Source organism: Musca autumnalis, unplaced genomic scaffold (assembly GCF_047663935.1).
Source record: "Musca autumnalis isolate F117 unplaced genomic scaffold, ASM4766393v1 scaffold_4, whole genome shotgun sequence".
Lineage (NCBI taxonomy): Eukaryota > Metazoa > Arthropoda > Insecta > Diptera > Muscidae > Musca > Musca autumnalis.
Window position 1 is genome coordinate 44,471,714 of NW_027411977.1, and position 13,781 is coordinate 44,485,494.

At 40.6% G+C, this 13,781-nt stretch overlaps 1 protein-coding gene across 1 annotated transcript in view; it reads right to left on the minus strand.

Moving 5' to 3' along the window:
• The window catches only part of LOC141402675 (uncharacterized), a 102,585-nt gene extending 89,712 nt beyond the window's left edge, over nt 1-12,873 (minus strand). Inside the window, exon 1 of the mRNA XM_073984390.1 lies at nt 11,835-12,873. Coding sequence (XP_073840491.1) covers nt 11,835-12,512 — 678 coding nt within the window. The 5' untranslated portion in view covers nt 12,513-12,873. The remainder of the gene's footprint in view (nt 1-11,834) is intronic.
• Between the last annotated feature and the right edge of the window lie 908 nt (nt 12,874-13,781).

Here is a 13,781-nt window from a genome sequence, read left to right on the forward strand (position 1 = left end):
ATACATAAGTCTTTTTTTTTTGGAAAAACTATTTTAATCCACACAGGCTGAGGGTATATCTCTGTCGGCAAAGCCGACTGATACTTTTTTATTTGTTTACTTGCTTTTTAACTGTTGGTATTATATCGGTCCGCGTTTTGATGTGGTACAACGCGATTTTCAGTACTTTGAAGGTTTTAGCCTCATGGTCACACCGAAATCTTGGTTGGCAATACAAAACTCTCCTTCAGAAATGTGTTGCATACGTCCACTTTTTTATATAGCCCCATAGAACACCAGGTTTCAAGGTTTTAGCCTCATCACCATACCGAAATGGCTTAAATTTTGCATTTAGTCTTCGTTGGAAGCTCTGAACATTCCCCCAGAATTTTTTTGCTACAGTCCAGGGTTTGATATAGCAACCATAGAATGGTGCCTCCCGATTTTCGGTATTTTCGCATGTAACAGTACCGTCCGATTTTCCCAAGTTTTTTCAATGAAGCTCGTGGTGGAGTGTACAAAAAGTTCGGTCCGGTCGGACTTTATGTTTTAAAAATTTGTCTTTCCCCAACAACGTCCTTGCATTAAAACTTACATCACAATCCCCAATGAATGACTCCTTACTCCATTAAAGCAACTCAATATTCCCTGTGTCCATAAGACTGGTATAATGGCTTACAGAAGATGCTGCCCTTAATCCGCATAATTGTTAACTTCTTTTGTATTACTTATTTTAAAAAATAAGTTTTAAATAATTTATATACCATTTAACACACAATACATCTAAAACAATAGTACATTGTTGCTGTTGTTTTCAAAAGCCCTCCACACAAAAATGTGGCAATTTAATGCTTAAAGAACCCCATAAGGCGTTCAAAGCGATTACGTTTAAGCTAATTTCTTTTAATTAAATTCATGCAGGCGAGTAGTAATGAAATGCTGCCAGCCGTATGCTTTAAAGCGTTGAAAGTTTATTGAAACCAACTTAAATAGATAGCAGCTATACCACATCTACATACATTGCAGCCAGCTGGTTTATACAGAGTTATTCCATGGCCTTAAGGCTAACAAGTAAACAGTTGGAAACGGGCAGGAAAAACCCACAATACTAACATAAGAAAAAAACGTCATCCCCCTTTTTGGGTGGAAGATGATAGCAGCAGTACACCAAACTACACAGCAGAGCGAACATCGTTTATTCCTTGAGTCTGTGTGTGTATATGGTGAAGTCCTTAACACAAGTTCAATTGAGGGCAAACATTGCGCCTTGCAATATTTGCCTTATAAACCAAGCAAATAGAAGAACATTTGCTACATCCCAAGTACGGACAAGAAGAAGAATGGAATGGAACTAAATGATTCCTCAACAACAACAAAAAACGGCAGCAATTCAAATGCAGCAAACACAGAAACAATTCTAAATATACAAAAAAACTTTAACATTTCAAGGATATCCGCAACAAATCAAGACAGAAAATTTCTTGGGAAACCACCACCACCACCCCCAAAGGACTTAGGCAACAAAGACACACCACCCCAAGTAATTCTCCAAGGGTAGTGGTAGTAAGTAAATCTGCACCCTTTTCAAATCCCTTAAGATTTGCTGTTTTTTTCGAAAAGGTCCTTTCTTACTGCCTGCCAGACACCCATGAGGAGAGCAAACACAAGTACTGACAATAGCTTCACAGAGTTTTTTTGGGGTATCCCAAAAAACGACAATGGAGTAAATCTCCCAGCTGCAATAAAAAACGGCTTAAACAAATATTGAAAAAAGAAGTCAAACAATTGTGTACTGCCTCTGCTGCTGCTGCTGTTGTTACCACCGGCCGTCCGTTCGTTGTCCTTACTACCACAAAGTTAATGTACCACGAATTTACTGACGACGCTTTACAAGGATATGCACAAGGATGAAAGCGATAACATTTTAAATACATTTAGATACGCATTCAAGCCCAAAACAATCCAATGACTTCTTGGGCTTAAGGCAACAACGACGGCACAATACGACGGATAGAGGAACAACAAGAATCTCAACGAGCTAGCAGTACCCCATCTTCCAACTATTATGCTTCGCTGAGTTTGTTGGACTCGGTACAAAACCATGCTGTTTTCTATGTTTTGTTTGCACTTCTTCGTCTCCTCACTTGTTTTGGTTTTTGGTATCGTAATGGCGTCAACAAATCAATTCCACATCAGAGCACCCTGATGAATGAACCTAACAGAACGGACAGACAGATAGGCATTACGCGAGTCAAAACTTTTTGGAGGATGTTTCCATTTTTTTCTTATTCTTCCTCTTGTTTTGGTTGTTAAGTATGTGCGCTCTGTTTCTTTCGTCCTGCTGTGGTGCTTTTTGTTAGCTGAAGTTTTTTCCTCACCACGGCCGAATGCCTATGAAGTAGCGGCAAAACAAATAGCAAATGAGTTTTTATTTTTTTTTTCTTTTTTGCATAACACAAATTGCAGAGAAGGAAAGGATGTGTTAACCTCATTTTCGGGAAGGAGTTTTGTAAGGATAGGGTGAGAGTATGTTTTAAATTAAATTTAATACAATTTTGCAGCACGAAACAAACATCCTTTATGTCCTATACAACAACGTGTGCAGGATATTATAAAAGTGGATTTTCCTAGAACGTTTTAGCACAAACGACATAGTGGGAGGGTCATTCAACATGATACTTTCTTAAAGATAGAAACATAGAAGCACCCTTTCTTTCAAAAAGGCTCTAGAGAGGCAACCTTTCTTTCAGAAAGTCTCTAGAGAGGCAACCTTTCTACAAAAAGGGTTTATAGAAGCACCCTTACTTTCAAAAAGGCTCTAGAGAGGTAACCCTTCTACAGGAAGGGTCTATAGAGACAACCTTTCTTTAAAAAAGGCTCTAGAGAGGCAACCTTTCTTTCAGAAAGGCTCTAGAGAGGTAACCTTTCTTTTAGAAAGGCGCTAGAGATACAACCTTTATTTCATAAAGGCTCTAGAGAGACAACCTTTATTTCATAAAGGCTCTTGAGAGGCAACTTTTCTTGCAGAAAGGCTCTAGAGAGGCAACCTTTCTTTTAGAAAGGCGCTAGAGATACAACCTTTATTTCATAAAGGCTCTAGAGAGACAACCTTTATTTCATAAAGGCTCTAGAGAGGCAACCTTTCTTTCAAAAAGGCTCAAGAGAGGCAACCTTTCTTTCAGAAAGGCTCTAGAGAGGCAACCTTTCTTTTAGAAAGGCTCTAGAGAGGCAAGTTCTCTTTCTGAGAGGCTCTAGAGAGGCAACTTTTCTTTTAGAAAGGCTCTGGAGAGGCAACCTTTCTTTCAAAAAGGCTCTAGAGAGGCAACCATTCTTTCAGAAAGGCTCTATAGAGGCAACTTTTCTTTCAGAAAGGCTCTAGAGAGGCAACCTTTCTTTTAGAAAGGCTTTGGAGAGACAACCTTTCTTTCAAAAAGGCTCCAGAGAGGCAACCTTTCTTTCAGAAAGGCTCTAGAGAGGCAACTTTTCTTTCAGAAAGGCTATAGAGAGGCAACCTTTCTTTTAGAAAGGCTCTAGAGAGACTACCTTTATTTCATAAAGACTCTGGAGAGACAACCTTTATTTCATAAAGGCTCTAGAGAGGCAACCTTTCTTTCAAAAAGGCTCTGGAGAGACAACCTTTATTTCATAAAGGCTCTAGAGAGGCAACCTTTCTTTCAAAAAGGCTCTAGAGAGGCAACCTTTCTTTCAAAAAGGCTCTAGGGAGGCAACCTTTCTTTCAGAAAGGCTCTAGAGAGGCAACCTTTCTTTCAGAAAGGCTCCAGAGAGCCAACCTTTCTTTCAGAAAGGCTCCAGAGAGGCAACCTTTCTTTCAAAAAGGCTCCAGAGAGTCAACCTTTCTTTCAAAAAGGCTCTAGAGAGGCAATCTTTCTTTCAGAAACGCCCTAAAGAGGCAACCATTCTTTCAAAAAGACTCTAGAGTGGCAACTTTTCTTTCAGAAAGACTCTAGAGAGCCAACCTTTCTTTCAGAAAGGCTCTAGAGAGGCAACCTATTTTTCAGAAAAGGTCTAGAGAGACAATCTTTCTTTCAGAAAGGCTCTATAGAGACAACCTTTCTTTCAGAAAAGCTCTAGAGAGGCAACCTAGACAGGCACCCTTTCTCCCAGAAAGGCTCTAGAGAGGCAACCTTACTTAAGCAATGGTCTATAGAAGCACCTTTTCTTTCAGAAAGGGCTCTATAGAAGCACCCTTTCTTTCAGAAAGGCTCTATAGAAGGTCTATGGAAGCACCCTTTCTTTCAAAAAGAGGCTATAGAAGCACCTCTTCTTTCAAAAGGAGTCTACAGAAGCACCCTTTCTTTGAGAATGGGGTATATATAACACCCTTTATTCCAGAGATCCATTTAACCACGGGCTAGGTGAAACTCGAACCCTGGAAAGAAAGAAGATAGAACCTCTATCACGCTTGTTGGCGTTACGTTGATTTATCCGAAGATTGCGCAAGTTATTTCAATTTGTCGAGAACCCAGGTACTGGCAGGGCGAAGAGAAGGGTACCACATCGCTTTAGGTCTCGTTGCAAATGACATTAGAACGAGAAATCATCCAAGCGTTAGGTCCTTATTGAGTATATCATGGAAGTTCTTAACTTGTCCCTAGCCGCTTAAATCGTGCCTGAAATCTGGCAAGGATTCCAGCAATGGTAAATCCTACAGAAAGATTTCGCTGCACGCCATCTCCACACATATTGCTCAAAGACTCAACCAGAATAAAACGTGCTATATGACAGTGTTGGCGGGGCTCGACTTATCAAAAACCTTTGATACTGTCAAACACTCCACGCTGTTTGAAGACATCGATCTGACTACCCTCTGGCCAAGTTTGAAAAGTCGGATAATCAATAATATGTGTGGGTGCCACGCGCTCTTGGATTTCAGGAACAAGAAACCCCGTAAAGTGAAATAGGGAGTTCCCCAAGGTGGGGAGATATGTTCGGTATTCATGTAGTCTGGCAGTGAGATCATTACGTATGTGAATGTTTGTACGACCTCCATGTCGATGTCATTTGTCACTTTTTCTGCGCTAGGAATATGTCATTCGCGCATGCATCAGCTATCTGTGATAAGCCGAGGTATGAGAAAGGACCTGAATTCCTTGCCCGACGATACGTGTGTAACTTGTTTACATGTATAACTCGAAAGGTCGGTCTGTGATAAGATATGCGGTGCCAGTGTGGCCCGTGAACATAAGTGCAACGCGATGGAACAATATTAATCCTGTCAGAACGCCGTCTACGAACTGTGACAGTGGACCCTCTTTATAAGGAGACGAAGATTCTTCCTGTACGACAACACAATGACATGCTTTCGTTGCAGTACTTGCTCACGACACATATTGTGGACACGACTCCCACACCCAGGCATGTCAGGAGAATCTTCATGATCTAGAGAGAGATTCAACCATATAAAAGATATCTTCTAGACCCGCAAACCTGGTATAGACCCGCACAATACACCTTAATATTCGTAAGTATGGCACATTTCAACGAATTTCAATTTAAGCAGCAACCCATATCAACAGTTCTAAAAATATAACTTTTTCGGCTTATTTTCCGACTTTTATTAGCCATAGTATAACTACTTATTTGGTACCCCTCTGCATCACAAATCATATATCTCAGCATAAATGGCAACTTAAATTTGTCTAATGCCTAAAACTCCCATACACAAAAATATATCCCACAAAAATCATGTGCTAATGGTCCATTACAAATTGCTGTCTCTTTGCAGCACTCAAATTATAATGTCAACGTGGTCAATATTTCATTTGCACCATTCATTCATTCGTCCATCTAAATTTCAATTTTCAATGGCTAATAACTCATCATCCTCATCTATTCCCAACCCTGAATTCTATTCATTGACGACTGACTTGACTGTAAGTAGTAGTACGAGTACTAACTATTGACTTGACGTTGAACTTGTAAACGGAATGGTTTTGAAAAGAATTTATGTTGCAAAGTCAAGGGAAAAATACCATAAAAATCATGCAGCCCAACGACGGCCAGAGACTTTAAATAACACAAGAACAATTACTACGTCGGTCACAGTCATCATCGTCATCATCATCACCATGGCTTTTAGTTAGTTGGTCTTTCCTCTTCCTGTGTGGCATGCGTTGTGCAGAATTGCAGACAATCGACATTTTACAGAGTACGTAGTAGAGTTTCTGTAAAAACAACACAACAAAAACACCGAAATACAAACAGAGGCAATTTAAAGACGAACCATACGACCATGCGGCAGACCGGCCGGCCGGTATTTGCAGAATTTCCATTTGCTACAATTATCATCATTCTTGGGGCTGTTTGGAGGGCTTTTTAAAAATTGTTATTTTATTCAAGAGTGTGCGTTGGTGTGTGTGTGTGTGTGTGTGTGTGGGTTGTGTAAACATCAGAGGGCAGACAGGACAAGTTGGGCCCGAAGGACCGAGAATAAAATTGCGAGATGTTGTAAAAGAAAAAAATGTTAGAAATTCGTTTAAGTTGTTGGCACAATAAAACTTGTGATATTAAAGCTCGCCTCATAGAGAGGATAAAGACTTGCATAGCTGGAAACAGAAACTTCACTCTTTGTTGATAGCAAAAATATCACTTCGCAGTAAAAATTTGGGAACCGAATGTGCCATTACCAGGTGGTTGAAAAGTAATGGTTTATTCCTATAAAATTTTACGAGGTAAAACCATGCTTTACTCATTCCTAAGTGGGTGACGTAGGGGATGAAAGATACCAAGGAACGGTCCTGACCGGTTTTAACATGGCAAAGCCCAGGATTTATCTTGATCCCTCTTTCATCTCAAGTGGACACTGACCTCCCCGTGGTGTCAGCTGGGGAACTGCCTTTAACACCCGTTAAAGGTAGTGAGTTAACATGTGCCGCGCGTTCACCCATAAGAACGTTAAAAACTTTTGTTTGGGAGTCGGGTTAGTAACCCTCCCCAAGAAAAAAAAAACAGCCTACTATGAAAAAACGAAAGAAAAGAAAAACAAACGTTTTAAGGACCATCATCTGCGAATCTGCACCTGGAATGTTCGCACTCTTTATAGAGAAGGTGCAGTCTTCGCATTGGCAGACGTACATGAAAACTACAAGGCCGACATTACTGCCATACAAGGAATACGATGGAACGGGAAAAGCGTCACAACAACACCTAAAGGTGACGCACTTTATTATAGCTGCCATGACACAAAGCATGAGTTTGGTTGCGGATTTGTAGTTGGTCGGAGGTTAAAACATCTGGTCTCCAGTTTCACCCCAGTGAATGAAAGACTCGCTGCAATTCGATTAAAAGCTAAATTCTTCAACATCAGATTTATTTGCGCTCATACTCCCACTGAGGACAAGGACGAACAGACCAAAGATATATTTTACGAGCGCTTAGAAGAAACATATGACCGTTGCCCTGCCCATGACATTAAAATCATTCTAGGCGATTTTAATGCCAAAATTGGAAAGGAGAATATCTTTGGCCCAACAGTCGGGAAATTCAGTCTTGATAGTGCAACATCTGACAATGGTATGAGGCTGATAGACTTTGCAGCTGCAAGAAACATGGTAGTTAGCAGTACCAGATTTAAGCATCTCGATATTCATAAGGGCACCTGGCTGTCGCCAGATCAAAGAACAAGTAATAAAATGGATCATGTTGTGATAGATGGAAGACGTTCATCGAGCGTGTTGGATTTACGATCGTTCCGAGGCTCAAACATTAATTCGGACCACTACCTTGTTGCAGCAAAGGTATGTACCTGTCTAAACGTTGCAAATAAAGCGCGAACAGACACAACGCGGTAGTTGGACATCGATAGGCTGCAAACACAACAGATAGCCACAGCATATTCCACTCAACTAGCCTAATTGCTTAATGAGAGCACTCCTTGTCCCGATAACATAACAACACAATGGCAAAATATTGCCCACTCCATGCAAATAGCCGCAAAATCCATACTTGGATAACAGAGACCAGGAGTGTCGTGCTGCTACCGAAGAGAAAAATTCGGCATATAGGGCTACTCTAAAATCAAATCCGTAGCAACGCGTAGCGCACGAGAGAGATATCGGGAGAAAAGAAGAGAAGAGGATCGCCTCTTCCGCGGGAAAAACAGGGAAATGGAAAAGCAGAAGTGTGAAAAAATCGAGATGTACAGGAGCCAGAATGAAGTCCGAAAATTCTACCAAAGAGTGAAACATCAAACAGATGGCTTTGGCTTTGGTACAGGCACATCCTCCTGTAGAGACCAGCAAGGTAGTCTGGTAACAGATACAGATAGCGTGCTCAGGATATGGAAGGAACATTTCTCCAATCTGCTGGTATCCAACAGTAGCGAAGTCGACGAAGATACCACAGATCCAATCCCAGAAGATTGTATTGAATGTATACCACCCGGCCAAGATGAGGTAAAGACAGCAATAAACCGGCTGAAGAATAATAAGGCAGCAGGAGCTGATGGCCTACCAGCCGAGCTGTTTAAAACCGGAGGCGACACGCTGATAAGGTGTATGCATCAGCTAGTTAGCTCCACCTGGCAGGAAGAACGCGTACCCGACGATTGGAACCTGAGCATCCTGTGTCCCGTCCATAAGAAAGGAGATAAGACTTTATGCTTCAACTATAGGGGCATAAGTCTTCTCCCTATCGCCTACCAGATAGTGTCAGGGATATTGTGCGAACGACTAAAGCCCATGGTCAACGAGATAATTGGACCATACCAATGCGGCTTTAGACCTGGCAAGTCCACCATTGACCAGATATTTACCTTGCGGCAAATCCTGGAGAAGACTCAAGACATGCAGATCGACACATAACACCTTTTTGTCGATTATAAAGCAGTATTCGACAGTCCCCTTCGATCAAAGGTATTCCAAGCCATGTTTGAATTTGGTATCCCCGCAAAGCTCATTCGGCTTTGTAAGATGACTCTAACTGACACAAGATCTTCAGTTAAAATAGGAAAGAATATCTGCGAAGAGTTTTGTACCAAAACAGGTTTCAGGCAAAGAGACAGCCTTTCGTATGATCTTTTCAACTTCCTGCTAGAAAAGGTTATACGAGAGGCAAACGTCAAAAGAAGTGGCACAATCTACACCAATAGTCACATGTTACTTGCTTATGCTGATGATATAGACATCATGGGCCGATCAGTAAAAGAAGTAACTGATACCTTTATGAAGGTCGAAGGAGAATCTGCTAAAGTGGGTCTGACGGTAAACGGCGAGAAGACCAAGCTGATGGTGTCAACGCGCAATGCGTCCATTGAGATCGGACCAACTGTTGAAGTTGGTTCCTATAATTTTGAGGTAGTAAAAGACTTCGTATACCTCGGCACCGCCGTAAACACAACAAACGACTTCAGTTGTGAAATAAAAAGAAAAATTGTATTGGCCAACAGATGCTACTATCGTTTAAGTAAGCAATTTAAAAACAAAGCCACATCTCGTCAAACAAAAATAACACTATACAAAACGCTGATACTACCCGTGCTAATGTATGGCTCCGAAGCATGGGTACTTGCGCAAGCAGATAAGGTAGTGCTTGGTGTGTTTGAGAGGAAAATTCTTCGAAAGATCTACGGGCCGATTTGCGTTGACTTGGTGAATATCGACGTCGTAGGAACCACGAGCTATATCAGCTATACAAAGACATGAATGTAGTTAGACGTATCGAGATCCAACGATTGCGTTGGCTAGGCCATATCATAAGAATGAGCGATGATGAACCCGCCAAAAAGTCGTATGAATACATGCCACATGGCGGTGAACGCAGAATTGGTAGGCCAAAGAATAGATGGCGCAAACAAGTGGATATTGAGATGAAAAGGCGCGGTATTCCAGAGTGCAAAGCAACAAATAGAGAGGAATGGAGATCTCTTCTTAGTTCGGCCTATAGAACAAATGTTCTGTAATGGGCCAGCTAAGTAAGTAAGTAAGAACTTGCCGACAAAAATGTGGATTAGGATTAAAGTTCAAAAGTTTTGCCGAGAAAGGAATGGACCGATATAGTGCATAACGAAAGTGGATCTTATTTTGAGAGTCATATCTTTTCGATAGATATCGCGCCCACTAGTCATTTCAGTGGGTTATCGTACACCTGTTGGACCAGTATGCCAGGAAGCATGGACTTGTCCCCGAAAAACATATATAGCTGTAAACAGGACCACAAAAAAATCATCGTTATAAATTTGCAAAGGATCTCCGAACAGACCCTAAACTGCACTTGGACGCAAATGTTGAACTTTTGTGTGGGAGGTATCCTAAGGGAGGACCGATATGGGCCATTTTAGAAGTTAAACTAAGTTTGAACAAAATATGACGAAGGCCAAATTTTGGACCAAATCGGTTTATCAGTTCGAGAGTTACAACTACTACATATGGTGCCATAGGGGGTTTTTACAACTTTCGGACTGCTTTCCCAAGAAGTATGGACTTGCCACTGAAAACATTTTTACCGTTGTAATTGAGACAGCGATTGCAAGTTGCTTCAACAGAAATCAAAGTTAGTCAAGAGCAGTTCTTAAAGTGAACTTATCCAAAATTTTGTGTGGGAGGTACCCGAAGGAATGGGCAAATATAGTCCATATTCAAACATCTTCTATATCTGGTAGGTATATTAGGATGCGTAAAGTATGGACCAAATCGGTCCTTCCCTTAAAGAGTTATCGGGCGCACAATTTTTCCGAACATTTTTGAACTTTTGTGGGGGAGGTACCTGAACGACTGAACCAATGTGGCTTATCTTCGAACTTAAACTAAGTTTGGACAAAATATTATCAAGACCAAATTTTGGATCGAATCGGCAGATCCGTTTGAGAGTTATCTTGCACTCTAACAACTACACACGGTGTCATAGGGGTTTTTAAACCTTTCAGGCTATTTTCTAAGAAAGTATTGTTTTGCCCTTGATAAAACTTGAACCGCCATATGGAGGGCCGTGAATACAAGTTGTTACAACAAAAATCAAAACGATTCGAGACCAGGTCCTAAACTGAACTTTTCCGAAATTTTGTGTGGGAGGTAGGTACCCGAAGGCGTGGACCGATTGAGTGCATATTGGAACCTCATCTAAGTGTGGTAGAAATTTAACGATGTGCAAAGTATGGACCAAATCGGTCCTTCCCTTAAAGAGTTATCGGGCGTAAAATTTTTTCCGAACATTTTTTAAATTTTGTGGGGGAGGTACCGGAAGGAGTGGACCGATATAACCCATCTTCGAACGTAAAATAAGTTTGGAAAAAATCGGTTCATCCGTTCGAGAGTTATCGTGCGCACCAGCCAGACAGACAGAAGACGGACATTGCTAAATCGACTCCAAATTGTTTGAAATACATTTCGTCCAAACATACTAGGGGCCTAAAACCATTATTTCGATGAGGCACATTTTGCCAGTATGAAAGTTAGCATAAATGCTGAGGGTATAAAAAGCTAGTTCGTTCCTACGCCCCTGTTAAAATAATGGGTTTAGTAAGTAGTTACGATTGCTAATAATTGGTTAAATAATCCATTATTTGGTAAGATTTTTGGTTTTACTTGGAACCCATAAAGTAAATCGCATTGATGATATTGTTTCATTCTCTAACTAACCTCTTTTTTAGATCCGAACTACATATGGTAAGCTTCACGTACCCAAGGATTTAAAGTTAAGACTTTAACACCCATTAAAATGCTCCCCACTAATTCACCCGTATTTTGGTAACTTTTTCTGTTTGTACCAAAACAAAGAAGTTTAATGCTCCCTCTTTGTGGTTGCTGCTCTTGAAATACTTCAACGTGTAATAAAACAAAGAGCCTGGTTAAAGCTTGTTAGGAGTTTCTCCTTTGTTAAACTCTAAAAGGGATACGTACCTGCGCAGTATTGCCACGATAGAATGGTGCGGCAGCAACATTTGTCGTTGTTGTCGTTGATGGGTAGGAGCTGGACGAATTTAATGTAACACCACCAGCACCGGCAACAACACCGGCTGTATGATTTCCCACATTTGTGTTGTTGTTGGACGTTGTTTGAAGATTTGATGTTTGGCTTTTATTGATGTTTATTGGCATTGTAGGCAAAAATTGATGTTTTGTTGCCGCTGATGATGATGCCAATGGTTGCTGCTGCTGTTGTTGTTCTTTTGATGTTTGATGCTGCTGTTGTTGTGGCTGTAATTCTTGTTTCTGAGGTTCCATCCTCAACTCTTCATGTTGAGGTTGGCTGGTCGTCGTCGTTTCGTCAGTTGATTGCTGTTGTTCACAGACCATGTTGGACAATGAGCTGCACTTCAGCAGCCCCTCTTGTTCGGGGGCTGTTTGTTTGGTTGTTGATGGGGTTAATATGTCTGTGGTCGATAACGATGTGTCCGTCATTGTTTGTTCTGTTGGTGTTGTCGGCGGTTGACCACCAACAACCATAATTGCATTTTCTTGCTGTGGAGTCTGATGTGGCTGCAGTGGCGGCGGTGACTGCTGCTCTTGTTGTGTTTCATGCACTTGAGGTGTTGCCGGCAATTGTGTCGGTGATTTATTTATTTCTAAATTGGACATTGATATGACTCTAAAATTCACTTCACTGGCAATTTAACAAACTATTAATTTTGTTTTCAAGATATTTGTGGTGATATGTGAAAAATTGCTGTTGATTTTTTTTAATTTTTATTGAAAATTGCAAAATTTATTGCAAACACTTTAGATTTGAGAACAATTTAAACATGGATTTTATTTTTAATTTTCACAAAATATCTCACATTTTTCATTTATATTATATTTTTTAAACAAACGAACTCGTTTTATTTTTACCGGTTAAAACACTTACTCACACACACAAAAACAAGCAAACTTTATCCCACTCATCGAATGACACTTTCAAAATCTTCGTTGTAATCTGCTCTGTACCGGATTTCATACTAACTTCCCAACAACAAATGCCAATTCTTCTTCCTTGGAACGAAAAATGGCCTAGCTGAACCACGCGCAAAAGAAACGACCACAATTGGCAAAAAAAAAAGAAATCAAAACAACCTAACTAACGGTGGCAGCAATTTCTGTAACTGCGCACTTTATTCCTGAGAGTTCGCCCCCTGGATTTTATGTTCGTACGAATTAACGTAGTCGTTACTCTCTCATCCCCCAATTTATCCCATGCCCAGGCATCATTATCAACATTGCTCTATTAAAACACACACGCACTTCGAACGACCGACGTTAAGGAAAACATCAGCCTACCGTCGTTGTACGTCGACCGACCGACAGACAGACAAACGAAAAAAGCTGAGCTGAAAATAATTGCAAAACATATAAAAATAATTTCACAGAGTATTGTTTGATTGAAACCCCTTAACGTGTTAACCATGAGGGTTGTGATAAGAAGAGGATATCTTTAGTCTGTCCATAAAGTTAAACCATTATTGCACAGTGTTTGGAGAGTGTAATTCGGATGAAAATCTACTTAAATTTTAATCAAGTGTGCTTCAAGTAAAAAAAAAATAGTTACAGAGTTTTGGGCGTTATGAATCCCTGTCAAAAGGGAGAGGATAATTTTGAACCTGGAAAACCTGGCCGAAGGGCGGCATTTAAAAAATACAATAGGTGATAATAATGCAAAACGGATTCCACCACTGACCACTGGGAACCTCAAATGTCGACTTACAAATAGTTCGGTCGAAAATTGTAGCTAAAATATTCAAAATACCGAAAATCGGGAAGTACCGTTATATGGGGACTACAGCAAAACATGAACCTATATTGACACTTTTTCGGTGGAGATGTTTTGTGACCACTGGAAACCTCAAATGTTAAATTACAAGTAGTTCAGTT